The 25,576-nt window shown below is 43.2% G+C and overlaps 3 protein-coding genes across 3 annotated transcripts in view; 2 read left to right on the top strand and 1 right to left on the bottom strand.

Annotated features, from left to right (window-relative positions):
* The window catches only part of ADAMTS8 (ADAM metallopeptidase with thrombospondin type 1 motif 8), a 489,092-nt gene that overhangs the window by 109,361 nt on the left and 354,155 nt on the right, over window positions 1-25,576 (top strand). The gene's annotated exons all lie outside the window — the stretch shown is intronic.
* ST14 (ST14 transmembrane serine protease matriptase) overlaps window positions 1-25,576 on the bottom strand; it is a 47,265-nt gene that overhangs the window by 4,608 nt on the left and 17,081 nt on the right. Inside the window, exons 2-18 of the mRNA XM_081961274.1 lie at window positions 20,017-20,176; window positions 18,501-18,628; window positions 16,881-16,951; window positions 15,868-16,025; window positions 14,600-14,635; window positions 11,433-11,670; window positions 10,706-10,845; window positions 10,033-10,130; window positions 9,062-9,171; window positions 8,559-8,689; window positions 7,388-7,492; window positions 6,993-7,100; window positions 5,882-5,995; window positions 5,144-5,266; window positions 3,937-4,123; window positions 1,741-2,015; window positions 684-823 (exon numbers count right to left, since the gene is read on the bottom strand). Coding sequence (XP_081817400.1) covers window positions 684-823; window positions 1,741-2,015; window positions 3,937-4,123; window positions 5,144-5,266; window positions 5,882-5,995; window positions 6,993-7,100; window positions 7,388-7,492; window positions 8,559-8,689; window positions 9,062-9,171; window positions 10,033-10,130; window positions 10,706-10,845; window positions 11,433-11,670; window positions 14,600-14,635; window positions 15,868-16,025; window positions 16,881-16,951; window positions 18,501-18,628; window positions 20,017-20,176 — 2,322 coding nt within the window. The remainder of the gene's footprint in view (window positions 1-683; window positions 824-1,740; window positions 2,016-3,936; window positions 4,124-5,143; window positions 5,267-5,881; window positions 5,996-6,992; window positions 7,101-7,387; window positions 7,493-8,558; window positions 8,690-9,061; window positions 9,172-10,032; window positions 10,131-10,705; window positions 10,846-11,432; window positions 11,671-14,599; window positions 14,636-15,867; window positions 16,026-16,880; window positions 16,952-18,500; window positions 18,629-20,016; window positions 20,177-25,576) is intronic.
* SNX19 (sorting nexin 19) overlaps window positions 1-25,576 on the top strand; it is a 395,229-nt gene that overhangs the window by 367,678 nt on the left and 1,975 nt on the right. The window lies entirely within an intron of this gene.

Genomic DNA, 25,576 nt, shown 5'->3' with positions numbered 1-25,576 from the left:
CTCCACCTCTAGGCCACCGCACCACTCCTTAAGTCTTGTGGACTTCAACTCTCAGAATCCTCTAGCCACCATGGCTGCCTAGGGAATTCTGGGTGCTGAAGTCCAGAGGTCTTAAAGTTACCAAGGTTGGACACCACTGTTCTAGAAGGAGATAAACAATAGAAGAAGAGGAGCAGAGTCAGATGGTCTGAGCACAGCCTATGTTGTATAGTGGCTGCTTGTTGCCAAGTGCCTACAAGGATGGTGAAGGAGCAGAGAGACCTCCCAATGCTGCTGAACAATTCTCTGTCTTCTGGATGGAGTGGCTGTAGTGGCTTATTAATTTCCACTGAGCAACATCTAAAGGGCTTGCAGTTCTTCAGGGCTTGAACCTCTCCAGGAGAACATCTAAAGGGCTTGCAGTTCTTCAGGGATGGAATGTCTCCAGGAGAACATCTAAAGGGCCTGAATGTCTCCAGGAGAAGATCTAAAGGGGCTGAACATCACCAGGAGAAGATCTAAAGGGGCTGAACGTCACCAGGAGAAGATCTAAAGGGCTTGAACATCTCCAGGAGAAGATCTAAAGGGCTTGAACATCTCCAGGAGAACATCTAAAGGGCTTGCGTTTCTTCAGGAATGGAATGTCTCCAGGAGAACATCTAAAGGGCTTGAACATCTTTAGAAGAAATTGCAAAGTTTCTCACCTGGCAAGCATCAACTCCTCCAGTCAGGACTCCTACGCACATCATCCGTGAAGTGAGTTGATTAACTAACAGGGACTCACACACGGTCTGATTGATCACCCGGATTTCTGCCTTCTGCAAAATTCTGGCACCAGTACTTGCTAAAAAAAAAATCAGCAAGGTTTGCGTGAGATTTAGGGAAGTCACATAATCCGAATTGGCAGCCAGGATGTAGTTACAACAATTGCAATATCCATTTGACAAGCAAAATCAACGGGGAAAGCCAAATTTGCGTAATAACTGTGTACAAACAAGGTGATAAAATAGACCATAGTTCATTTAATGACTGCACTGCAAAGCCATGGACATTCCAAATCCTAACTATGATTGTAAATTGAGGACTACTTGTACCAAGGACTCTGGGCATTTGGAGAAACAATATTACATATGTGTGGAAAAAAATGAGGTTTTCCAAAAGTTTTAGAACATTGACTTATTTGTGTAGCCTCCATTGATACATTTTTGGCCTTCGCTCTTTATGACTGGCTAGCATTGCGACGGATGGAAACTAACCAAGGAGAGGAGCCACCTAGAAGTCCAGCCTTCAGGTGCTCTGGAGAATAGCTTGACTCCCTCTTCTTTGTGACAGCTCCTCAAATATTGGAACACTGCTATCATGTCACCCCTAGTCCTTCTTTTCATCAAACTAGACATACCCAGTTCCTGCAACCGTTCTTCATAGGTTTTAGTCTCCAATCCCCTAATAGCCATAGCACTTAGACTTCTATACCACTTCACAGTGTTTTTACAGCCCTCTCTAAGCGGTTTACAGAGTCAGCTTCTTGCCCCCAACAATCTGGCTCCTCATTTTACCCACCTCGGAAGGACGGAAGGCTGAGTCAACCTTGAGCCTTAATCATCTTTGTTGCTCTTCTCTGAGACACTTTCTAGAGTCTCAACATCTTTTTTTTACATCGTGGCAACCAAAACTTTGTCTAAAACGAGCTGCAGATTGGTGCTAAGCCCTCTAATCTTTTCCCCAAGGAGATTCCCCTCTTCTTCCCATTCCTTGACTCACCCATTTCTTGAGTCTTTCCCCATCCGGTCACCCAGATGGCTTTCCCTGCAGGGAACTCGTGGGTGGCATCAGGCAAACAGATAGGCGTGATTTCTTTGGAAAAAGTGACAGGGCTGGACAGCTCCATCAGGGCGATGTCATAGTCGTACGTGAAGTCATTGAAGAGCCGGTGCCTGATGATTTTCTTGATAGTCCTTTTCTGAACGAGGCTATTCGACCTGTTCTCCTGATCCAGAAGACCCATGTAGGCCGTCCATATGGAGGGCTCGCTGTACCTGCAGGCAGAGCAGTGGATCTCGGTCAGTGGTGAAATCTAATTTTGTTGCTTACTGGTTCTGTGGGCGTGGCTTGGCAGGGGTGTGTGTCATGTGACTGGGTGGACGTGGCCAACTTTTTTTCTGATCCGCATAATCATTGGAACCATTTTTAAAAACTTTTAAAAGCATTTTTTTTACTAGCGGTTCAGGTGAATAGGTCGTGAAAAATGCTTTAAAAAGTGAAATAAAGAGGGTCCAACGATCGGGGGGGGGGGTCACAGCTGAAATTGCGTGATCATCGGAAGCTTTTTTCTTTTTTTACTACTGGGTTGCAGAACCAGGAACAATCGTCCCTACCAGTTCAGCCAAACCAGGCTGAACCGGGAGGATTTCACCCCTGATCTCAGTTAGCGAGAGGGCGAGACTAGCAAGGACATTTTTGATGGCAGGCAGCCCTTGTGTCAGAGTTCCAGAAAAACCCAACTCCAATTAAAAACTCCAAGACAGGCATTTTCTCAACGTTCCCTTTTATTAGAGTCATTATACTGGCACATCTGGGAAAACCCCAATCTGAGAGTTCCGTGTTTTCCCTCGGTAAGTCAAAAGTCCCAACCCATCCCCTGTACCCATCGGTCCATCCCATCGTCCAATCCCCATCCGTCCCCAACACTTCAACCACTCCTCCTCTTCCAAGTGCAGGAACACCATGGCCCTTGACTCAAAAGAAGAATGCTATTTTGTCTAACTACATTCCCTCTACTACATTGCCCAAGCACAAGAACGTGGCAGTGTGGAAGCTTCCGGTGTTAATATGGCATCCAAAGCTGACACCTTGACTTAGAACCACTGCTTAGTGTCCATTTCAAGTTACAACACCACTGAAGAACTTGTGACCTGGTGTTACACTTACCTGTGTTTCCCTGAAAATAAGACCCTGTCTTATAATTTTTTTTTGCCACCAAAAAAAGGCACCAGGTCTTATTTTCAGGGGGATGTTGTCCACTGACTCACTTCATTCCTGGCCTCCTTTTCACTGTCAGAGGACTTCAGGAACTTCTAAAGACGGCAAGGCTTTCCTGAAGGCCTCTGAAGGCCAGGGGTGGGTTCTGGCAGTCACTACTGCCAGTTCGCTCAAGGGCATCCTCCTGTGTGTGCATGTGTGCTTGATGCGCGCTGCATGTGCATGCACAGAGCAATAAAAATTGAAGAACCCTCCCATCCCAATTAAATTGACCCGTTCCCAACCGGTCAAGCAAGGAGGGCATGCTGTGTATCCCATTGGTCTTTTGAGGGTCTCCAAACTTGGCAACTTTAAGACTTGTGGACTTCAATTTCCAGAATTCCCCAGCCAGCATGACGGGATCTTGGGAAGGGCCTTCTCAGCTGCTATCCCCACCCTATGGAACATCTTACCCCTGTCGGCCCTGAAGCTGACCTGGCTGAAGCCATCTTGGAGCCTCAGCACTGCCACACTGGAGCCAGGAGTGGGGGGAGGGGGAGATGAGAGATATCTGGGGTTGTGTAGTCAAAACAAAATACTTTCTCTTGGGAACCAAGGTCGTTCTCATACCTGGCCGGAACAAGGAGTGATGTCACCAGGCCAGCGGACGCTGCCTTGATTGGGCCATGTAACTGATTGTATGGGGTTGAGAGGGAAAACTTTTAATTAGGTGAAAACGGTGGGAACTTTCAGGGTCGGTTTTCACCAGATCTGTGCCAATCTGATATATCCAATAAAGCTATTCTTTGAGGAATTCATCTGACTCAGAGTTTTGCTTGCTATGGATTTATTACTTGGAACCCTGACATTACCCCAGTAAAGGTGAAACACCCCCCTCCCAACTCTTCTGGCTTCTTTACTTAAAAAAATTCAATAAAGTATTTTTTTTAAAGAAACAATCAACTTCCGAAGCATGATATAAAAAAAACCTCTACCTACCTGATGTAGTTCTTTTCAACAAAGCAATGGGCAGCCGTGACCAGCCACTTGTTGGATATCAAGGAAGCCCCACAGACGTGACCGTCGTTCTGGGTATGGAGACTGACCTGCCAGGGCCATTCGCCCGAAGTGGAGTCCATTCCACCCACAATCCGGGACTGCTTGCTGTATGCACGGATGCCACAGACTGAAAGGAACAAAATTCAGATACACACCCAAAAAAGGCTTCAGTTCAATGGGTCTCCTCAGTTCAGAGAGATGCTGGCCATCAGTCAAAAGACATTCAACAAGAGTTTATGACGATTCATCGTCATCATTATAATCAGTGGTGGACTGCCAATGTTTTTACTACTGGTTCGGGTCCGTTCACGCGCCACTTCTGCTCATGTGCAGAAGCGTCCGGGCAGGTGTTGTATTTATGCTGATAAATAAATAAAGGGAGACTAGTATAGATCTATTTCAAGCTATTTAGCTCTCATCAGCTAGCCATACCCTTACTGGGATTTGAACCTGGGCTGTATTACATATTAGGCAGATGTATGGCTATCTGATGAGAGCTAAATAGCTTGAAATAGATCTATACTAGTCTCCCTTTATTTATTTATCAGAACAAATGCAACACAAATATAACAAAGGCAACATTAAAAATATGGTTTTCTGCCTGGATGGTCTCCTGGAGTGAGCCGAAAGGCAGACAAAGGGAAACAGTGTGTTCCCTCCCATATTTGGGCATACCAGGGGTTGTGACACAACACACACACACACACAGACACACACATATATATACATACATACAAACATACATACATAAACACACATATACACACACACACACAAGTATGTGATATCAATCATCTTTACAACATATACTATCTTCCATTATAGTATCGATTATACAATCATCAAAATACTTACTCATCTGTTTTTCTTTCTTATGTAGACCATATTTCACCTAATTCCACTCCTCTAACCTCAATATCTGCCATTTAACCAATTGTAAAATAGTCCCCATGTTGTAAAATAATCTGAATCTTCTTTTCCTTTAATTTTTAGGGTTAACCTATCCATCTCTGCACGTTCCATAATTTAATATCTTAATCAATACTGAAAATTAATAGTTTAATTTTCAAAAGATTGCTACATTTGTGAATTTATTCACTTCTCAGCTTATCCACTTTCTTGATATCTTGGTATAATCAGAACTCACTGCAATTCTCTTCATCTGATTTGTCACTACAGTCTGCCACTCCATCACATTCTGGATTCTTCTTGCTGACACACAGATTGTTGCGGCATTTGTAGGTGTATGCTTGACAGGTAACGGTGGCCACTTTGAGTAAAGGAAAGAGAGAGAAAAATATGATGTCAGAGGAGGAGGACTGTTCTGATCCAACCTTTGCAAGTAGGGATAAGATGTTTACTCATGAGTAAAACAAACACCTTTTTATAACAGGGCAATAACAGTTGTTTATTCACAGAGATAAACAAAAAAATCAAACGTAATTAGTCCCAACAAACCTGGGTTTAGCCAAGGAATCTGAATTGCTTGCTATATACTAGAAACTAATTATTGTCTGTGATAACCGGACACTTCCAAACCCCTCCTATTTATTTCCCAGCCAGTGAGGAGCTGACTATCGTCTGTGTCTGCCTTTTTCTGAGAGCCGGCTTATTGTTTTCTGTTGCTCTCCTCTCCTCTCCTCTCTACGCATACATGCGTTTGGGATGAGCTCCATCACTTCGGGTGCTTTGGAGAATAGTTTGATTCCCTCTTTTTTGTGGCAGCCCCTGAGATATTGGAAGACTGCTATCATGTGTCCCCTGGTCCTTCTTTTCATCAAACTAGACATACCCAATTCCAGCTTCGTCAAACTAGACATACCCAAATCTTCCCTGCTTACAAACCACAATTTTCACAGCTTTATCACCACTCTAGAGCTTTTACCGGAGCCACACTCCCCCTCGTCGCTGCCGTCCTCGCAGTCTGCTTTTCCATTGCATTTCTGCTGCATTGGGATGCAATTGCCGTTTTTGCACTTGAAGCTATCAGGAGGACATTCTGAGGAGGAAAAGAGAAAATGCAAGTTTCCATTGGTAGAGAAGAAGTCATTCCCACCAGACACTATCTTTCATGGTAGCTTTGCTTCAACACTGGCGCTAATTTTTGCAAGACTCCATCAAAAGGCCATCACGCGTAAAGTTGGGGTCCAGATCATAACAGAAAGTAGAGTTTGTTGTCAACCCTTTGAGTTAAGTCACACTAGGAATCTAAATGTCATGTAGGTCAGTTTTATCACTATAAAGCTGTAGCACTGAGCTAACTAACTGTGAATGAACATCATCTCCCTTTCTATTTGGGACAACTTGGAAGGGGGGGCTGGTCTGAGATGTTTTTTCAGATTGCATTTCTGCCCTGGACTCAGTCTTCTTTTATCTGAGCATTTTATTGAAAACATTTATCTAGTCACCCATTTTTCAGCCAACTCTGGCAGTTCCCAATCAAAAACTAAAAGGCATATAAAAACGATAAAACACAATTAGTTAAAACATAAAACATGGATAAACAAATAAGAAATAAAATAATAAAATATAAATAAAAATAAAATAAAAATATATAACAAAATAAAAATATATAATGAAATAAACTAAAATAAACTAAAATAGCATATAAGATAAAATAAAAATTAAATTAAATTAAAAAATTAAAAAATAATTTAAAATAAAATAAAAATATATAATAAAATAAAGTAAAATAACATATGAAATAAAAATAAAAAATAAAAATAAAAAATAAAAATAAAATAATAAAATAAAACAATAAAATAAAAATAAAATAAAATAATAAAATAAACTAAAATAATAGCTTTGAGCTTCCTAGACTGTGTAAATCCAGTTCACGTTTCAATATACTGCGCAAAACTTCAAATTACGGTTTAGTTAAGAAACCCCATCTGGACAACTAAGAGCTTTGAACACCTGGTTCATACTAAGAGTGGTCCAAAGTGTGAACTCGTTCTTTGTGTGCTAGATTTCTCCATCTCATAGAAATGACTCACCACACTGCAGTTCGTCGCTGTTGTCCCCACAGTCATCCACCGTGTCACAAAGCCAGTACCTTGGCTTACACCAATTATTATGGCATCGGAATTGACTCTTAGTGCAATCTGAAGAAGGAGACCATAAGCAAGGTAGTTATGGAAAGGCCAACAACAACTTTGGACACTGTGGGCAGTATAGCCCACTGAAAAAACTAAAAAAGAATGGAGTAGAGTAGAGTAGAGTAGAGTAGAGTAGAGTAGAGTAGAGTAGAGTAGAGTAGAATTCTTTATTGGATACACAAGTGTGATTGGGCACACAAGGAATTTGTCTTTGGTGCATATGCGCCAACGCTCTAAACAAGTCTTATGAGCATCATCCACACCACCTAACAGAGCTAAAAAGGAGAACTTACTGCAATCTCTCTCGTCGCTGGCATCTGGACAGTCAAACCACCCATCACAACGCAGTTCTTTTTTGATACAACGGCCACTTTTGCAGGTGAATTTCCCTGGGCAAGCTACAAGTCAACAAAGAGGACGGGGAGAGAAAACAGATAAATACTGTACATTAACATCTGCATAGGTGAAAGCATCAACGCGTTCTGCTGCCATTCTGGATGGTATATTTGCAGTTCTGCTCTTGGGGAAAGTCTTATTTTGCCATGGCGTTGAGTCTTGAAACTCCCAAGGATGACCCTTGGAGAAACTCTCCTAAAAACCGTCTCCAGAGATTATTCTATATGGAATAAAACCCTGATATTAGGACAAGCATGGACATAATTTAATCTACTGTGACTCTTCAGAGGACACACCCAAATGGAATAATTAAGAAACGTGTCAGTATATTATTTGATACTATCGGTCATTTCAGAACAAGTTTAGGGATTGTTCAGCTAGAGATTTGTTGTTCTCAATTGTCATTCTCTCCTTCTCTCTCAGAGTGATTCCAGATCCTCAGAAGGATAGCAGATCCTCCTTCATTATGGAATAAATCCAATGTTTATCTAATCCAGAACCTGGAGCTACAAATCATGCTGAAAGGATAAGAGCCATCTCATAAGTTATGGATTATTTGTCTAGTTTATCCATCTACTAAAATTTGGAAAAAATTCCCTAGAGTCTCCATGATAGAAGTTGGACAGAGCAGGGTGAAACTGAGATCTTACGCAAATAATGGACCTAACCGTTGAACTTTGAATTTGTTGTGACTGGCATGACTAAACGCCAAAGGCCCACGGAACGCTGTTACCTTCCCACCAAAGGTGGTCCCTATTTTTCTATTTGCATTTTTACATGTTTTTGAACTGCTAGGTTGGCAGAAGCTGGGACAAGTAGCGGGAGCTCACTCCGTTATGCAGCACTAGGGATTCGAACCGCCAAACTGCCAATCTTTCTGATCGACAAGCTCAGTGTCTTAGCCACTGAGCCACCATGTGCTCTGTAGGATACTTCATATCCAGCAAGGACTTTCCTCTTTCCCATAGAGGGCTTCTCTATCTAAAACTCAACCTTTCCTGACTGAGAAGGTGACTCATCCCACCACTTCCCTCCCTGGTTAATCTCACATTTGACATCTCCACTTACGGTCACTGGAGTCAAAGGACAAATACTCAGCCGAGAAGCCATTGTCCACGTGTGAATTATCTGAGTGGAAACGAACTGTAATTTTGTTGGTCTTACTCATTACCACAAATCCCTTGCTGGGCTGACAATATCTGAAAACCACAAGAAAATAAAAATCAACCGGAGGCTGGCTCATTCATTCATTCATTCATTCATAATGAACTGCATCAAGCAATACATAAGATCTCTCTCTCTCTCTCTCTCTCCCTCCCTCCCTCCCTCCCTCCCTCTCTCTCTCTCTCTCTCTCTCACACACACACACACACACACTAAAATGACAAGAGAAATATTTGTGCTTTTTTTAATCAAGCAAGGACCTTTCATTTATGATATTTCTATCCTAAAAGATGGCAAGGAAGGGCCTTAAAGACATTAAGGGGCTAAGACAGTTTTCCTTCTTGCCCAGTCACAATAGATACACAAGAACTGGCAACACGGATTTACCAATGAATAATGTCTCTTACTTGACACCATTGATTTCCACATAATCTTTGGGGCAGGAGTTGGAGGAGTCACCAGGATCCTCCAGGTGGAATTCATTGAAGCGTATCTTTACATTTTTGTCCTTTGGCACCTGAAAATGAGATCGAAAGTTGGCAGGGGTGGGCAGAGATGGGAGGAAATAAACACTGATACCACACCCAAGCTAGACGTCTTTTCTAATATGTTCTGAAAAAAAACCTTTGGCAACTGTTGTTGTTGATTTAACCATTCAGTCGGATCCAACTCTTAGTGACTTTATAGGCAAGTGCTCTCCATGCTACCCCGTCAATCGCAACTTTTTTCAGTTGTTGGACGTTCATCATTGTATCAGTTTTGAGGAGATCAAGCCAGTGTGTTCTTTGCTTGCCCCGTTCTTCTTGCTCCACTAATCATTCCTAGCCTCATTGTCTTCTCTAGTGAATTTGCACACATGACATTGCCAAAGTAAATAAAACATAGTCTTGTGATTTTTGGCTTCTAGTGATGTGTCTAAGATAAGGTAAAGGTTCCCCTCATACATATGTGCTGTCATTCCCAATATATCTCCGTTTCAAAGCCGAAGAGCCAGCGCTGTCCGAAGACATATCCATAGTAACGTGGCCGGCATGGCTAAATGCTGAAGGTGCACGGAACACTGTTACCTTCCCACCAAAGGTGGTTCCTATTTTTCTATTTGCATTTTTACGTGCTTTCGAACTGCTAGGTTGGCAGAAGCTGGGACAAAATAGTAGTGATAAAAAAAGGTTTGGTTCTCCGCCACACCCTCCCTTGTTGAGTTGACATGATTTTTTTTTCTGTTTTCAGACTTTTAAGAATGCATCCCAGAAAAGGCCTTTCAACTCTTAATTTAACACCTTGATAATTAGCCAGATCCACAGGTTAGAAAGGCTCTCCCTTAGTCCATGCTACAGGCCCCAGAAGAAAAAGAGAATTAGTACTCTGGACTTCTTACCTCTATATTCCACACGCAATCCAGATTTGGAGGGTAGTAGGCTGGATAGTACGGAGTGGTGAAATTCCCTGATATGCCTTTCAAAACTCCACCACAAGCTGCAATCGAGTGGGGGAGAACCGGTGTGGAGGGAGAAAACAGAATCTTATGAGCCTTATTGGTGACCAGAAGAGAGGCATTTGCGCATAACGGCCATTAATAAGATGATGTCAACTGTTAAGAGCCTGATTCAAAAGCATGGCTATAACCCAGGAGACCAATTAGGGTTACCTGTACACACCTGTCCATCAGCTCAACCCCATCCAATTTCAGCCCCAGTTCTCATTAGGAAGCATTATTAGAGTCTCCAGAAGTGTGGTGGGGGAGGGAGAGGGTGTCATTTATCACAACATCTCCTGTGTGAGATGAAAATAAGTGTGCCCCTGTTGCCTTGTTATCCTCAAGACTTTCTCCCTCTCTAGCCTGTTCATTTTTCACTCATCTTTATCTTCTAAAATCATCCTTTTTTCTTGGGCTTCTGGCTCATATCTTTCTCGTCTCTTCTTCCCTCTCTCTTAAGGAGAAAACAGCCAGGAAAAGGAGCAATAGTAATACTGAATTTATTGTCAGGCCGCATCCTAACAACCCATGATCTCCTAGTATTACCCCAAAATAGAAAGAACGGCATTCTTACATGTCATCTTTGACATCTGGAAGAAGTCTGCTTTGAATCCAGGAAATCTTCCTTTTGCATCTGTACTTAACATAACCAGGAGGACGTTTTGGGAGGAGATGAAAGTCAGGTTGTATGAAAAGTCAAAGCTCCCACACAGCCTGGAAAGGAAAGAAGGAAGATAGGAAGGAAGGAAGGAAGGAAGGAAGGAAGGAAGGAAGGAAGGAAGGAAGGAAGGAAGGAAGGTAGGAAGGAAGGAAAGAAGGAAGGAAGATAAGAAGGAAGGAAGATAGGAAGGAAGGAAGATAAGAAGGAAGGAAGATAAGAAGGAAGAAAGGTAGGAAGATAGTAAGGAAGGAAGGAAGATAAGAAAAAAGATAGAAAGGAAGGAAGATAGGAAGGAAGGAAAATAGGAAGGAAGGAAGAAAGGAAGGAAGATAGGAAGGAAGGAAATAACATAGGAAGGAAGGAAGGAAAGAAGGAAAGAAGGAAAGAAGGAAGGAGGGAAGTAAGGAGAGGTGAAGGAGGAAGTTGGAGGAGAAGGAGAAGAAGAAAGAAGGACGATTAGTGACTAAGCAATGCATATTTGGCAATCTCTTTCCCCATCAGAGTAGGTATCAGTAACAGGGCAACCCAGAAGAAGCCATGAAAACTGAAGTCTATCTCAGGCTCCTGCCAATTACGCCCCCAGCAGCCCATCCTTATTTCTCCCCAAGAGAGCATGTCATGCTGTAGCCAATGTACTTACTTCACCAACGAGCGTTCTTCCACTGGGCTCAATGAGTTGTACACCTTGACAAAGTCCTTCCCTTGGTCGCATCGCTCAACATCAAATGTAGTGAAGGTCAGGCTAATGACTGCGTTGGCATCAGCTCTCAGCGCCCAGAAGCAGCGCATGTTGGATGGGTAAGGGCTGTTTGGGAATCCTGGCGTGGCAAAGCTTATCACTTTCCCTTCTTTGGCGTGTAACGTATATTTGCAGCTGTCTAGTCAGGTGAGAGAAACAACACGAGGAGAGAAAGTTCTCAAGATAATGGCAAAAAGGGTTTACTCTGATTCAGTAAAAAAAATTCAAATGGGCAAATTAAAACTGGAAGGATCCAAAACATGTCAGAGATGGACAACAGCACTTAGCAATAGCACTTAGACTTATATACGGCTTCACAGTGTTGTACAGTCCTTTCTAAGCGGTTTACAGAGTCAGCCTCTTGCCCCCAACAATCTGGGGACACATTTTCCCGATCTCAGAAGGATGGAAAGCTGCGTCAACCTGAGCCAGTCAGAATCGAACAGCTGAAAGTCAGCAGAATTAGCCTGCAATACTGCATTCTAAGTATTGTGCACCATGAAAGGAAGGGAGGGAGGGAGGGGAAAAAGTAGAGCACTAGCCTTAGCAATAGCGCTTAGACTTATATACCGCTTCACAATACTTTACAGCCCTCTCTAAGCAGTTTACAGAGTCAACGTATTGCCCCCAACAATCTGGGTCCTCATTTTATTGACCTCGAAAGGATGGAAGGCCGAGTCAACCTTGAGCTGGTCAGGATCAAACTCCAGGAATTACCAACCTTTCAGACCTCAGGGACCACTAAATTCATAATTTTAAATCCTGTGGACCACTAATATAAATTAGTGACGGGATGGGGTCCTTCAGGCACTTAGCTTGGCCACCTGTTAGCAGAGAGAAGCGCTCAGGGTCAACCCTAGGTTTGCTGTCCATTGGAGCTAGGAATCTCAAATACGGCCAAGAATGAATGTCTTGTAGCCAGCCTGGGCATTAGATTGGCCCCCTGCAATTTGTCTTTCGAGGAGCCCGGCTGAAATTTGGTGCACCGCTCACTGAAGCGCTCACTGGACTCCCAGGAAGGGAGGGAGGGAGGGAAAGGCTGGAGCTACTAAACAGGCAGCCAAGCTAAGTGCCTGAAGGACCCCATCCCATCAGCAAGCGGGAGTAATTGCTTCGGCGGGCCATATCTGGCCCAGGGGATGTAGTTTGAGGATCCTTGATTTAGTGCAATATAAAAAATGAAAAAATGCAAAGATTTTTCTGCGGATCAACAAAATTTTCTCGCAGACCACCGGTGGTCCACGGACCATAAGTTGGTGATCTCTGCTCCAGACTGGGCAAAGTTAGCCTGCAATACTGCTTTCTAACCACTGCGCCAACACAGCTTTTTGAATAAACTGTGTGTTCCAGGTTCAGACTGGTTTCGTTTTCCATTCATTTAAAACAGCAGTAACAACAAAAAGCTGTGTCACATGGTTGTAGAACTAATTTTCTTTGATCGCCCTCTTTGTTACCATTTCCTATTTATCACCTTACTGTTATCGCAACACTTTACCTTGTTAATTGAGTCGCTGTCTATTACAAATTTTTCAGTACAGTCAAACAGCTTTTCAATGGTGACTACTAATGAATTTGCACACCATCCCAAGTAGGGCAATTACTGAAGTGGTTATAACAAATAAAGAAAGCAAGGAATGTGTACTCGAAGTGATTTTAAGGCCTGCCTAGACAAAATTTCATGTTCCTTCATTGGTTTGGTGAAGAACTATATATTTCTCGGAGAGATTACACTGTCGTGTTTAATGAATACGGCTGTCAAATCTTGACAAGAGTTTTAGCAACAAAGATCTCACAAAAGGAAGGGCGTACACATTCTCCTAAACTGTTGAGACAATAGAGCCATGTGTTTTGTTTGCTAAGAACTGGGCCAGAAAATGAAAGAAAAAATAAACTTCCTGGGATACAGTACTAACATGGCAATCTTTGTGAAAGAGCAGATAGCAGAAATACCTACATCCTGAGACAAGCAAGCTCACAGAGCACCAAGGACCCCACATTTGAACCCTGAACTACAAATATTCTCCTTTATGGATGCTTCTAAGGTGTCCCGTTTCACGAAAATATGTTAAGTCATTCTCCCATCTTAGTTCTTTTCCCATCAGTTTTGATTCCAGTCACAATGCTTTTGTTCACATTTTGTAACAACTTTTCAAATGTTTGTCTAAAGGTAAAGGTTCCCCTCGCGCATACAGTATGTGCTAATTGTTCCCGACTCTAGGGGGCGGTGCTCATCTCTGTTTCAAAGCCAAAGAGACAGCGCTGTCTGAAGTCGTCTCCGTGGTCATGTTGCCAGCATGACTAAATGCTGAAGGCGCACGGAACCTTCTGTTACCTTCCTACCAAAGGTGATTCCTATTTTTCTACTTGCATTTTTTTACATGCTTCCAAACCGCTACGTTGGGAGAAGTTGGGACAAGTAACGAGTGCTCACTCTGTTACGCAGCACTAGGGATTTGAACTGCTGAACTGCTGACCTTTCTAGTCGACAAGCTCAGTGTCTTAGCCACTGAGCCACTTAGCTTGTCCCTTAGCAAACATTTTTGAACGCTTCTCTATTCAGCAGATTCTGTATTCTGTATGTAATGAAATTTTAATGTATGCCAATTCGTGTACATTTAAAGTGACAATAAAGTTATTCTAAGATGGAAACTAACCAAGGAGAAAAGTAACCGAGAACTAAGGAGAAACTTCCTAATGGTGAAAACAATCAATCAGTGGAATACATTTCCTCTAGAAGTTGTGGGAGCTCCATCACTGGAGGCTTTCAAGAAGAGATTGGACAGCCATTTGTCTGAAATGGTTTAGGGTCTTTTGCTGGAGCAGGGGGTTGGACTACATGACCTCAAAGTCCCTTCCAACTCTGTTGTTCTATGTCCAACTGAGTTCAAGAGCCTTTATCCCACATAAGAGGTGATGGGATTGCAGCTTCAATATGTTTTTTCCCTGCAGATAGCAATATTCCATTCTGTCCCCACACAATCTCCAATTATTCAAAGATCCCATAATTTATTATTACTGTGATTAAAAACAACCACAAAATTTAAAAAAAAACACCAAATTTTACTTACTGTCTCGGGCTACTTTGACGATATCCTCATCAGAAGCTACAAGTTAAAAACACAAAAAGTTTATAACGAGGAAATTAACTTTGCACCTTCAATATAGAGCAATCGCAGACAACCCGAATTCACAGAAGGGAAATCACCCAAACAATTGTTTTGGGAAGACTCATCCAAGATTGCTTTCTATCAACAGACACTGATGTCTTTAACAGATGGTGTAAATCTAGTAAATGAGGTAGTCAAAAATATCTTGAAGCCTCAGACAAATTGATATGTTTTTTTATATGATCCTGATTCCTTGCTTTGGGGTTCCAATTGCCAAATCCCAAAGCAACAGCCTCTCCTTTCCTCGTGATAGTATTGTCCCTAAAACTAAACTAAGACTAAAATATATGAAGAATGGTTGCAGGAACTGGGCCTGGCTTGTCTAGTGAAGAGAAGGAGCAGGGGAGACAGGATAGCAGTCTTCCAATATTTGAGGGGCTGCCACAGAGAGGAAGAGGTCAAGCTATTTTCCAAAGCACCCGAAGGCCAGACAAGCAATAATGGATGGAAACTGACCAAGGAAAGATTCAACCTGGAAATAAGGAAAAAATTTCTGACAGTGAGCACACTTAACCAATGGAACAGAAGTTGCCTTTGGAAGTTGTGGCAACTTCATCACTGGAGGCTTTCAAGAGGATACTGGACCACCATCTGTCAGTAATGCTGTAGGGTCTCCTGCTTAGGCAAGGGGTTGTCTAGAAGACCTCCAAGGCTGGATTGGATGACCAACAAGGTCCCTTCCAACTCTGTTAATCTGTAATCCCCACCCCCCTCCAGACTGATTCTTAGAAATCTCTCTTTTACCATGAGTTTTCTGACCATTCCTCATCAACTCGTCCAATTATACTTGTGCAAATAAAAAAAAATGGTTGAGTTTCAGTCCTTCGGATTGTTGAGACATTAGAAGTGGGAGTATTAGATTAGATACCACATTCTGGTAGAGAGAAGTTCCCTCAGGATGGGCTCCAGCACGATTCCAAAAATTCAAAAGACACAACTTCTGGTCTCAGTAACCGACCCAGATTGGATCCTGCCACATTATCCTGGGACACTTATATTCGCCTTCATTCAGATGAGATTTACTCTGCTGTTTTCTACTAATGTCACGTTTTAAGGTTTCCTTTGCTTTGACACACCCCAAGGTTCAACCTTTCCCTGGTGACTAGTGCAAATACTCCACCAAGCTTGGTTATGTGGGGAGAGGAGAACAAAAAGAAAAAGAGACTTACGAAAAGCGGCGAGAGACTCAATTTGAAATTCTGGCTTCCGTGCTTTTCCCGTTTCCGCTAGTTTTAAATTATGGAAATTCGCCATGGCATTATCAAGAGTATCCATCTTGTATTTAGGAACACTGAAGGTGGACAAGAAGTAACCAAGCACACCCTCACTGTGTGAAGGGGAGAAAAAGACAGATAGGTTAGCACCCAGCTTAAATAATTAGGGTGGCAAAAGAACAAGATGTCTGTAGTAGAACATTCTACTATGATCCATGCAAGGGTGAAATGCTCTGAAGTCTGCTACCCGTTTGCTTTGCATGCGCATGTGCAGCACAGCTGATTGTTGCACAGCTGATTGTCAGAGCTACCCGTTCAGGCAAACCGGTAGCAATTTTTACTATCGGTTCAGGAGAATGGGTCCAAACCGGTAGCATTTCACGCCTGGATCAATGGCTTCAAGGTCTTAAAACAGTATTTCTTTTCAGACTTGGCAATATTAAGATAAAAAACATACCTAATATGTGTTCCCCACAATGGCAACTCTGTTAGGTGGATTGGGCTGATTAGTCCAAAGTCACCCAGCAGGCTTTCATGGCTAAGACAGGACTAGAAGTCACAGTCTCCTAGTGAACAGCCCAAAGTCACCCAGCTGGGGCTTTCACGCCTAAGAAAAAACTAGAACTCACAGTCTCCTAGTGATTGGCCCAAGTTCACTCAGCCATCTTTCGTGCTTAAGGCAGGACTAGAACTCACAGTCTCCTAATGATTGGCCCAAATTCACTCAGCCATCTTTCGTGCTTAAGGCAGGACTAGAACTCACAGTCTCCTAATGATTGGCCCAAGTTCACTCAGCCATCTTTCGTGCTTAAGGAGAGACTAGAACTCACAGTCTCTTGGTGATTGGCCCAAAGTCACCCAGCCTCCTTTCATACCTAAATAGGGACTAGAACTCATAGTTTCTTGGTTTCTAGAGTGATATCATAACCATTAGACCAAACTGCTCTGAATTTTCAGGAGGTACGCACCTGAATGCTAGTATCTCCGAGTCTTTGTGGAATGGACCAACATCCAAATTCTTTGCATAGATGTCCAAGAGCTACAGATTAAAAAATGGCTGCATTAAGAACAAGTATATGATATGTATATACAAGTATATACGTTTCCATTTAATTCAGCTTTAAAATCAGCCTGTTCCTGCTCATTTTTCTCACACCCTGTAGTATTATTTGGCAAGGTCTTACTTATTTGTCTGTTGGAGTTCTAGCTTCTTTGCTTTATTACAGGATGTCCAATCCCTTTGTTAACAGTCTTTGTCTTAGCTAGGATTTACTGAACAAACTATGGGATTGGACTACAGTCATTCAGAATGCTAAAGTGGCTTATAAATTGGGGGTGGCTGGATCCATGTCAACATGCTAAACCCAAATCCAATAACCCACATTATATGATTTGTGTCATGTAGGAACCCTACCAGGTAACTGGAATATCCTCTGTTGCAGGACCTGAAGATCAAGGAAGAACTAAGCCTTAATGTGCTGAATCAAGGCAGAACTGAACAAGCATTTGAACACAGAGGTTGCTACAATGCTAGACAAGAAGATCACTAGCGAACCTTTTCTCTGCTCAAGAACTCTTCCAATATGGGTAGTCCACCATTTGAAGTTACAATAGCATTGTACAAGCAAGACTTGTGAGAGATCCTCAGAGTTGTGACCGTTGCAGCATCTCCAAACTCATGTGACCTCAAATCAAGTCAGTAGTGGGATTCAAATAATTTAACAACTGGTTCTCTTCCCCAATAACCAGTTGGGTAGGGGTGGCACAGTGGTCATGTGACTATGTAGGCATGGCCAACTCAACGTCACTCATGTTGATGGGCGCTTCACCTTAGCTGTTACAATGTAATAAGGGTTAACCGAAGAGGGAGTTTCTGTAAGTGGGGCAATAAAGATTAGGCTAGAAACAACACCAGAATGTTTCCTTCCTTCCTGCCTTCCTTACAGGATTAGCCCTGTAAAGTGGGGGGGAAAGGAGATTTCTTCCAACAACCGGTTCTCCAAACTGCTTAGAAAGTTAACAACCGGTTCTCCCGAATAGGTGCAAACTGGCTGAATCCCACCACTGATTCAGATCCTCGTTAAACTGGCTTGAAATTATAACATTGCTGTGTCCCGCTGTCACATAATCACCATTTGTGACAACGTCCGTCTTCCAACAACTAAAGGCAATGGAGAAGCCAGCAGGAAGTCGCAAATGGAAATCACATTGACTGTAGGATGCTACAACCATGTGATATTCACTTAGTGGCGGCAACTGGGTCTTCTGGAACTACCTTCATAGGTTGGCAGTCACATGAAGTTGCATCTTACAACCATGTCGCTTAATGACAGAGTTCCAGGACCCAATTAAGCAAGGATTACGTATAACATTGGGTAAACATCAGCTGGACGATTGCTGAGTTCAGCCTTCCTTAAATATGCTGGGCTTATAACTCCCAGAATTCCTTGCAGCTAGGGAATTCTGGGGATTATAACTGCAACATAGCTGGAATCAACAGGGGACGAGGAAGCTGCTTTAATCTAGCCCTTGATATTCAAGGCAGAGAATCCGTTACTGCCGTTGCTCATACAGCTTTCAATTCTTACCATCATCTTTGCATTCTTTGCCAATGCAGCAAATTCAGGAGAGCTGGAATTCTCATAGGCATCGATGAACTGTTTACCTATCAGTTTCATGTGGCCGTTGTATGACATCTTCACCAGGGCAGCCCTGTCTAAAAAACAGCCAAGAGCGGACAGAGGTCAGAATCAGCAAAAATATTGGACAGGTGTTCTGACCCAACTCCCCAAACATGACAAACCCTCTGAAGTTAACTCAGATTCCATTATTAGGAGCGCCAGCAACCCCAGCAAAAAACCTTTTTCTCACTACAGGCTAACAAGTCCGGCCGGCTGGGAGATGAATAGTCATCTCTAGTCATCTCTGCTCCCTGCCTTTTATCCCCAAACCTAGAGTGGGGCTTCACTAGCAGCAGTGGCTCTTCCTTCCCAAGGACCGGCCCATAGATTTCCACTGCTCTCCTCTCCTCTGCCTTCTGTGCATTTGTGCATCGGGCACTGGACCTAGCTGTTCCTCCTCAGCCACCATCAGACCTGGGGGCTGTTGACTCTTAATCTGAAGGCTGACAAAAGGCCCAGGCTCTCCCCCCCCCCCCATATCTCTGCCAGCTCTATTCTCTCTTCCCCCATAGGGCTCCCAGTTTGCCCTGATGGTGATTGTGATTCCCTCCTCCTCCTCCTCCTCCTCCTCCGATTCAGTTGCTGGAGAGGCCGGCAGCCAACAGGCCACAACACTAGGGCACTTTCTGCTAGCAACCCAGAATGTCTGGAATAAATAGATACCCATTAAATTATTTGGAAAGTGTCATCTTTTGATCCTTTCACCTTGTTGCTTCTTGGCTATTAAAGCTGAAACACATCTGGAAGACAACTGTAAAATCTAGCCCTTTACTGGGTAAACTAAATAAATTCACCAGGACTAGAAACTCAGCAGTTCTACTTTATTGGTGATTAAACCCACATGGATTTATTTAGATGTAAAGCTGGTAGAATCAATCACGGGTTATTAAGTAATGTATTAGTTGTTGTTCTACCTTAACCAGGGGTGAGTTCCTGCCAGTTCTAACCTCTTCTATAGAAGAGGTTCCACAAACCTACAGTGCCATTCAGAACCAGTTCCAGCTCCCTCCCCCCGCCCGTCCGCACATCATCAAGATGAAGAGTGAGAGGAGGAATTCTGGGACTTGAAGTCCACAAGTCTTAAAGCTGTCAACTTTGAACACCCCTGGGGGTTTTTTTCTAAAGGGTTAGGGGTGCAAGGGTCTTGTAACTTGACAGCTTTAAGAGTTGTGTGCTTCAACTGCCAGAGTTTCTGAGCTAACATTTTGGTTGCTAAGAAAGAGCGTTGTTAAGTGAGTTTCAACACATTTTACAAGTTGGCCACACCCACCCAGTCACATGCCTGGCAAGCCACTCCCACAAAGCAGGCCACACCTACAGAAGAGATTCTAAAAAAATTTGAAACCCACCACTGACCTTAACGTATTATAATCCGTAACCTATTTTTAGTTTTGGAGTGCAAGCTGAACCTTACACAACTTACATTTGAAGTGCCAAACCAGCAGCCCAACCAACAGAGAAAGAAGCAGGGAGATGGATACCACGATGACCACCACTACCCAACGTTTTGGACCATGCTTCTCAAGCTTCTTGGTATTCATGGTGGGGAGGAACTCCACCCCTTCCTCAAGGCCGTTCATGTCCTAAGTAAGACAGACAGAGAGGTGATCAGGTTGCATCTTAGTACATCCAAAGTCCCAATCCCTAAGTACCCCCATGGATGTTTTCTCATCCAAGTGTATTCAGCAGGGTCAACATCAGAATTGTTCTGACCTCGGCTTCCCAAGAGCATGAAGCAAAGTCCTTGTCCCGACAAAAAACCCTTTTATGAATTTACTGTGAATTCTGCTCATTCACATCCAGCAAAATCTTTGAAGGGAGGATTTACGGTCACAGACCTTATCTGGCTTGGAGAGCTGCCAGGCCGATATCTACAGAACTTGGCAAGGAGTCTCAGGAGAGTCACAAACCAATTAAGCAAACTAATTGTCTCCTGCAAACTCCACTCCCCTTTCACTCCTCTTTTATTTCCTCTGGGAGGGGCCATTCATCGTCCACCTGTGGCCTTACTCCCAAGTCAAACCCTGTTCTTTAGCTGTTCCCTTCGTCTGGCAACTCTGCACATGTGCACACTGGGAACAGGCTCCAGCTGTTCTACTGCCTCACTGGTGTCTGACTCTTAATGCAGCTGATAACTGGCATATGGCTCTGGCACTGATGATGTTACCTAGTTGGGTAATGCAACATCTGCAAGAAAACAACCAAGCTTAGAAAGCACCAAGGATGGCGCAGTTCGGTTGGATGGAAACTGAGTAAGGAGATATTCAACCTGGAAATAAGGAGACATTTTCTGACAGTGAGAACAATCAACCAATGGAACAGAAGTTGCTTTCAGAAGTCATGGGAGCTTCATCACTGGAAGCTTTAAAGAAGAGACTGGACTGCCCTCTGTCAGAAATGTTATAGGGTCTGCTTGGGTGGAGGGTTAGACTAGATGACCTACAAGGTCTCTTCCAACTCTGTTAATTTAAAAACAACTTTGACCCTTAGCTACCAATATTTTCTTCTATTGGGTTAGACTGACCCTGCCTACAAAGCTTTGCTAGATGGCAGTAACAAGGTAATCCATTTCATCTGTAAAGACTTAGCCCTGCCATCCTTAAGGCAATCCAAAGTATCCAGAAGGTACTGCAAGTCCTACCAGTCACAGAAAATAGAGGCACCAAGTCTGAACGATGGCCTAGGAGGACATCATGCTGGAAAAGGCCAATCTAGTCCAATACTTGGGTCCCCCGTTAGTTGAGGCTCACAAAGCAACAACAACAACAACAACAACAACAACAACAACAAACAACAACAACCCAAGTATGATTCATACTTAAAAGGGACGCAATACATCCGTGGCTAAGACTGAGCTTGTCGATCAGAAAAGTCAGCAGTTCGATGTTTGTTTACTGACACTCTGGACATCTAGAGAGCACACTGCTCAACATAAGAACGGAATTTATGGTATAAAACAATAAAAAATATTCATAATAAAGTTCGGCAGTTCCACGGTTCGAATCCCTAGTGCCATGTAACAGAGCTCCCGCTACTTCTCCCAGCTTCTGCCAACCTAGCAGTTCGAAAGTCCGTGAAAAATGCAAGTAGAAAAATAGGGACCACCTTTGGTGGAAAGGTAACAGTGTTCCATACACCTTCGGCATTTAGTCATGCCGGCCACATGGCCATGGAAACATTTTCGGACAGTGCTGGCTCTTTGGCTTTGAAATGGCGATGAGCACCGCCCCCTAGAGTCGGGAATAACTAGCACATATGTGCGAGGGGAACCTTTACCTTTATGATTCAATAGGTGCTTTATTTATTCTCTCTTACTTTCCTCCTTACTTGCAATCTCTTAGTTCTAATTAGTTTTTGCTCTGTTGGATTTTGCTCGCTCCATTTTTTATTTTTTTTTATTTTTTTGCTTTAAGCTCCAGGGATTAATCGACTTAAGTTTAAATTGCTTTGCGTCACACTGCAAACCAGTTCACCATCACATTTGCGGCTGCAAAAAGCAAGGCAGGCAGAGAGATGGGTAGACACAACGTCCTTTCTTTCTCTGCACCCCACAGAATGACATGTGATCCTTTCGCACATCAATTTGAGTGTTCGGGGCAACCCCCTCCCCCTTCCTAATGCCTGGTCAAGAGACCCACACCTGCTGCTTCTCAGCCCATCCACCTGCCCTACCACCAAGAGTTTTCACTGCTTGCCAGCAACCATCTGAATTATAATATCTACCAAGCAACATTATCTCAGCAAATGTACATATGCAAAGGTTATTTCAATATTTGATTCCAACACAAGCTATAGAGAAACAGAATTGTTATTGTGAAACGGCTTCTTATTGACATATAAAAATGCAGGACCAAACAAATGCCCATGGAGTACTGGAAGACTTTAAAAGAGAAGCTGCTGGAATAGCAACTGATACCCATGGAGGAAAATATTACGTATTTCAGATCTAAGTCCAAGTTCTCTCATCAAAAAAGCACAGATCTGTAGCACAGGGCTGTCAAACTCAAGGGCCAGATCCAGCCCAAGGGGTCCTTAGATCTGGCCCATGGAGCCATCCTGGAAACAGCGGAGGGCACGCCCGTGATGCCTCTGCCAACGAAAATGGAGCTCGGGAGGGCTGCGGGTGGCCCTCGGAAACTCCATTTTCATTGGCCGAGGGTTGCAAGAGGCCGTCGCAGCTGAAAACGGAGCTCGGGAGCCCGTTTTCACTGGTAGAATATTCGGCCACCACAGGCGCCCCCAACACAAGTGACATCACACCCTGTCCCCCTGAGGTCCAACACAACCCTGATGTGTCTCTCAATGAAATCGAGTTTGACACCCCTGCTGTAGCACTATATCTGAAAATGAAAAGCACAGGCTCCGAACAATGGCTAGCCATGTTACATTCAGATCAGGCGGGATTCAAACTACAGACTCTAGTTTCTTCAACCAATTACTCATAGAATGGGGGGGGGGGGCGGCAATCAAATCTGCTTAACCATGAATCAAAAATGGAGAAATTCCTTAATACCTTCACCCTTTTTGTCAAATCTTTTATGACTCTGAGCCGGTCTTGGTGAGCCTGACCCACCTCACGGGACTGTTGTTATTGTGGGGAAAATAGGAGGAGGGAAATGAGGCGAGGTGGAAATATTCACCACGTTGAGCTGTTTGTAAAAAATAATAAAGGCGGGATGCAAAATAAATACATTAAAAAAACGTGTCGGGCTACAATTACCCTCCCCCCGTGGGTTGGGGAACTGCTTCTCTGGCGCACAGAAACTCTGAATGCCCAGCTGGAGAACTTGCACACTCATTTCCAGAAACTGCAGGGACATTTGAGTATTGCTTGCACACTCACCGAGGAGTTTCAGGAACACTCTCTTCTCACTCGCCCAACCCAACACCTCTCTAGCAACTGAGAGTCAATCAGGCCAAAACAGGTTGTCTCACCTGGGCCACACCTGTGCTGCACTCTTGGCAGCAAAGAGCTCCAAGGTGATTGAATCCCCTCTATAAATCTTTCTACAACAAGGAAAAAAGAGGCGTTTTCTTCCTTTTGTTCTTGGGCGCCAAACCCAGCTTGAGCTAACAACCTTCTTCTTCCTGTAACCGTTCAAGAATGGAAATTCAATGGGGAGTAAACCACCTTCCCAAAGGAAGTAGAAATGGCAGTCAGGGAAAGGTCGGATGGATCCCAGAAAGTACCTTCCTCCTTTCCATCTTAGGCAGGTGGATGCTACAGTAGTGGTCAAAATTGTGGAAACCTTTTGGGGAAAGTGTATTTTTGAGGTTCGATGGCTAATGACACCGCTTTTGTTTTGGAGTAGTACCATAACATTATATATCAACGATAATTTAATCAAGAATGTAATGCAACAAAGCTTGTTCAATTAGATGTAGTCTATGAAAAGTTATAGCCAAACATAGCCAGCAATAAGACTCAGTTAATAGAAGCAATCATTCAATCTTGGTTTCACATTATAACAGCTATAGAACTCAAAGACTTGGTTCCCTCCATGGGAAGATGTTGTGAGGCCATAATTGATGCTAAAGGTTACCCAACTAAATATTAACTGACATGGTGATAATTTTTATATATCTCGTTTTTTCTATGGTGACAATTTTTGTATAGCTTGTTTTTTCTACGGGTGTCACTTCTTCATAACTGCTATTCTAATAGCAAATCCTTCATAAAAGTTGTTGCATTACATTCTTGATTAAATTATCTTTCCATTGATATATAATTTCATGCACTGCTCCAAACAAAAAGTGGTGTTAACAGCCATCAAACCGCAAAAATACTGTACACTTTTCCCAAAATGTTGGCTACTACTGTACCTTACAGTGAACAGAAACACACCTGGATGGGAGATAATTCTGTCTCACCAGCTACATTCAGTTCCTCTTCTTTCTCTTTGACCTGATTAAGATAGATGGAGGTGACTCCTTGTTAAACCTACCTGTCAGATAAATCACCTAGTAACTGGGGAAGGGTTCAAATTGCCTACTATACAGCTAGGTCGTTCCATTTATCTGTGTAAGGAATTTTCTCACAGTTCCTTGAAATTTTCCTCCAAATACACATTTTTGCTGTTTTTTGAGCCCCTTAAATTCCTCTCGCAGTTAAAAAAAACTTCAAATTTCTTTGCTAGCCCATCTCAAACTTTCTACCTCATATGGTTATAATGGCTCTCCAGACTCTTGGCTTTTTTCTTCAAACAATAGGAACTACGTTTATTTTTGTTTATTTGTTTACTTGAATCCCGCCCTTTATTACTTTTATAAATAACTCAAGGCAGTGAACATGTCCATCACATATCTTCCTACTGCCACAATAAACAACCCTGTGAGGTGGTTTGGGATGAGAGATAACGACTGGCCCAAAGTCAACCAGCCACTTTTCATGGTTAAGGCAAGACTAGAACTCTCAGCTCCTGGCAATTAGTCCAAAGTCACCCAGCTGGTTTTCATTGCTAACACGGGACTTACAAGTTCTGGGGTTTTCATTCTAGATTTCTCCTCTTCCACACTGGTATTTGGTTATCACAGCCATAGAGCAATGGCGCAGTGGTTAGAATGCAGTACGGTAGGCTGCTTCTATTGACTGCCGGCTGCCAGCAATTTGGCAGTTCGAATCTCACCAGGCTCAAAGTTGACTCAGCCTTCCGTCCTTCCGAGGTGGGTAAAATGAGGACCCAGATTGTTGGGGGCAATATTCTGACTTTGTAAACCACTTAGAGATGTCTGTAAAGCACTGTGAAGCGGTATATAAGTCTAAGTGCTATTGCTATTTTCCTTCCTTCCTTCTTTCCTTCCTTCCTCCGGAGCATAGAAAGGGTGAAAAACAGGCCTAACAGGCCAACCGGAAGTTCGTTCCCAAACTTACGGCTGGCTCATTGGGTCGTTTTTCATCCTCCCCACCATCCAAATGCTTTCCTGAAGCCTGGGGAGGGCAAAAACGGCCTCCCCATGTCCCCTGGAGGCCTTCCGGAAGGTGG

Source organism: Natrix helvetica, assembly GCF_964273705.1.
Source record: "Natrix helvetica genome assembly, chromosome: 8".
Lineage (NCBI taxonomy): Eukaryota > Metazoa > Chordata > Lepidosauria > Squamata > Natricidae > Natrix > Natrix helvetica.
This window is presented reverse-complemented; position numbering and strand designations above follow the sequence as displayed.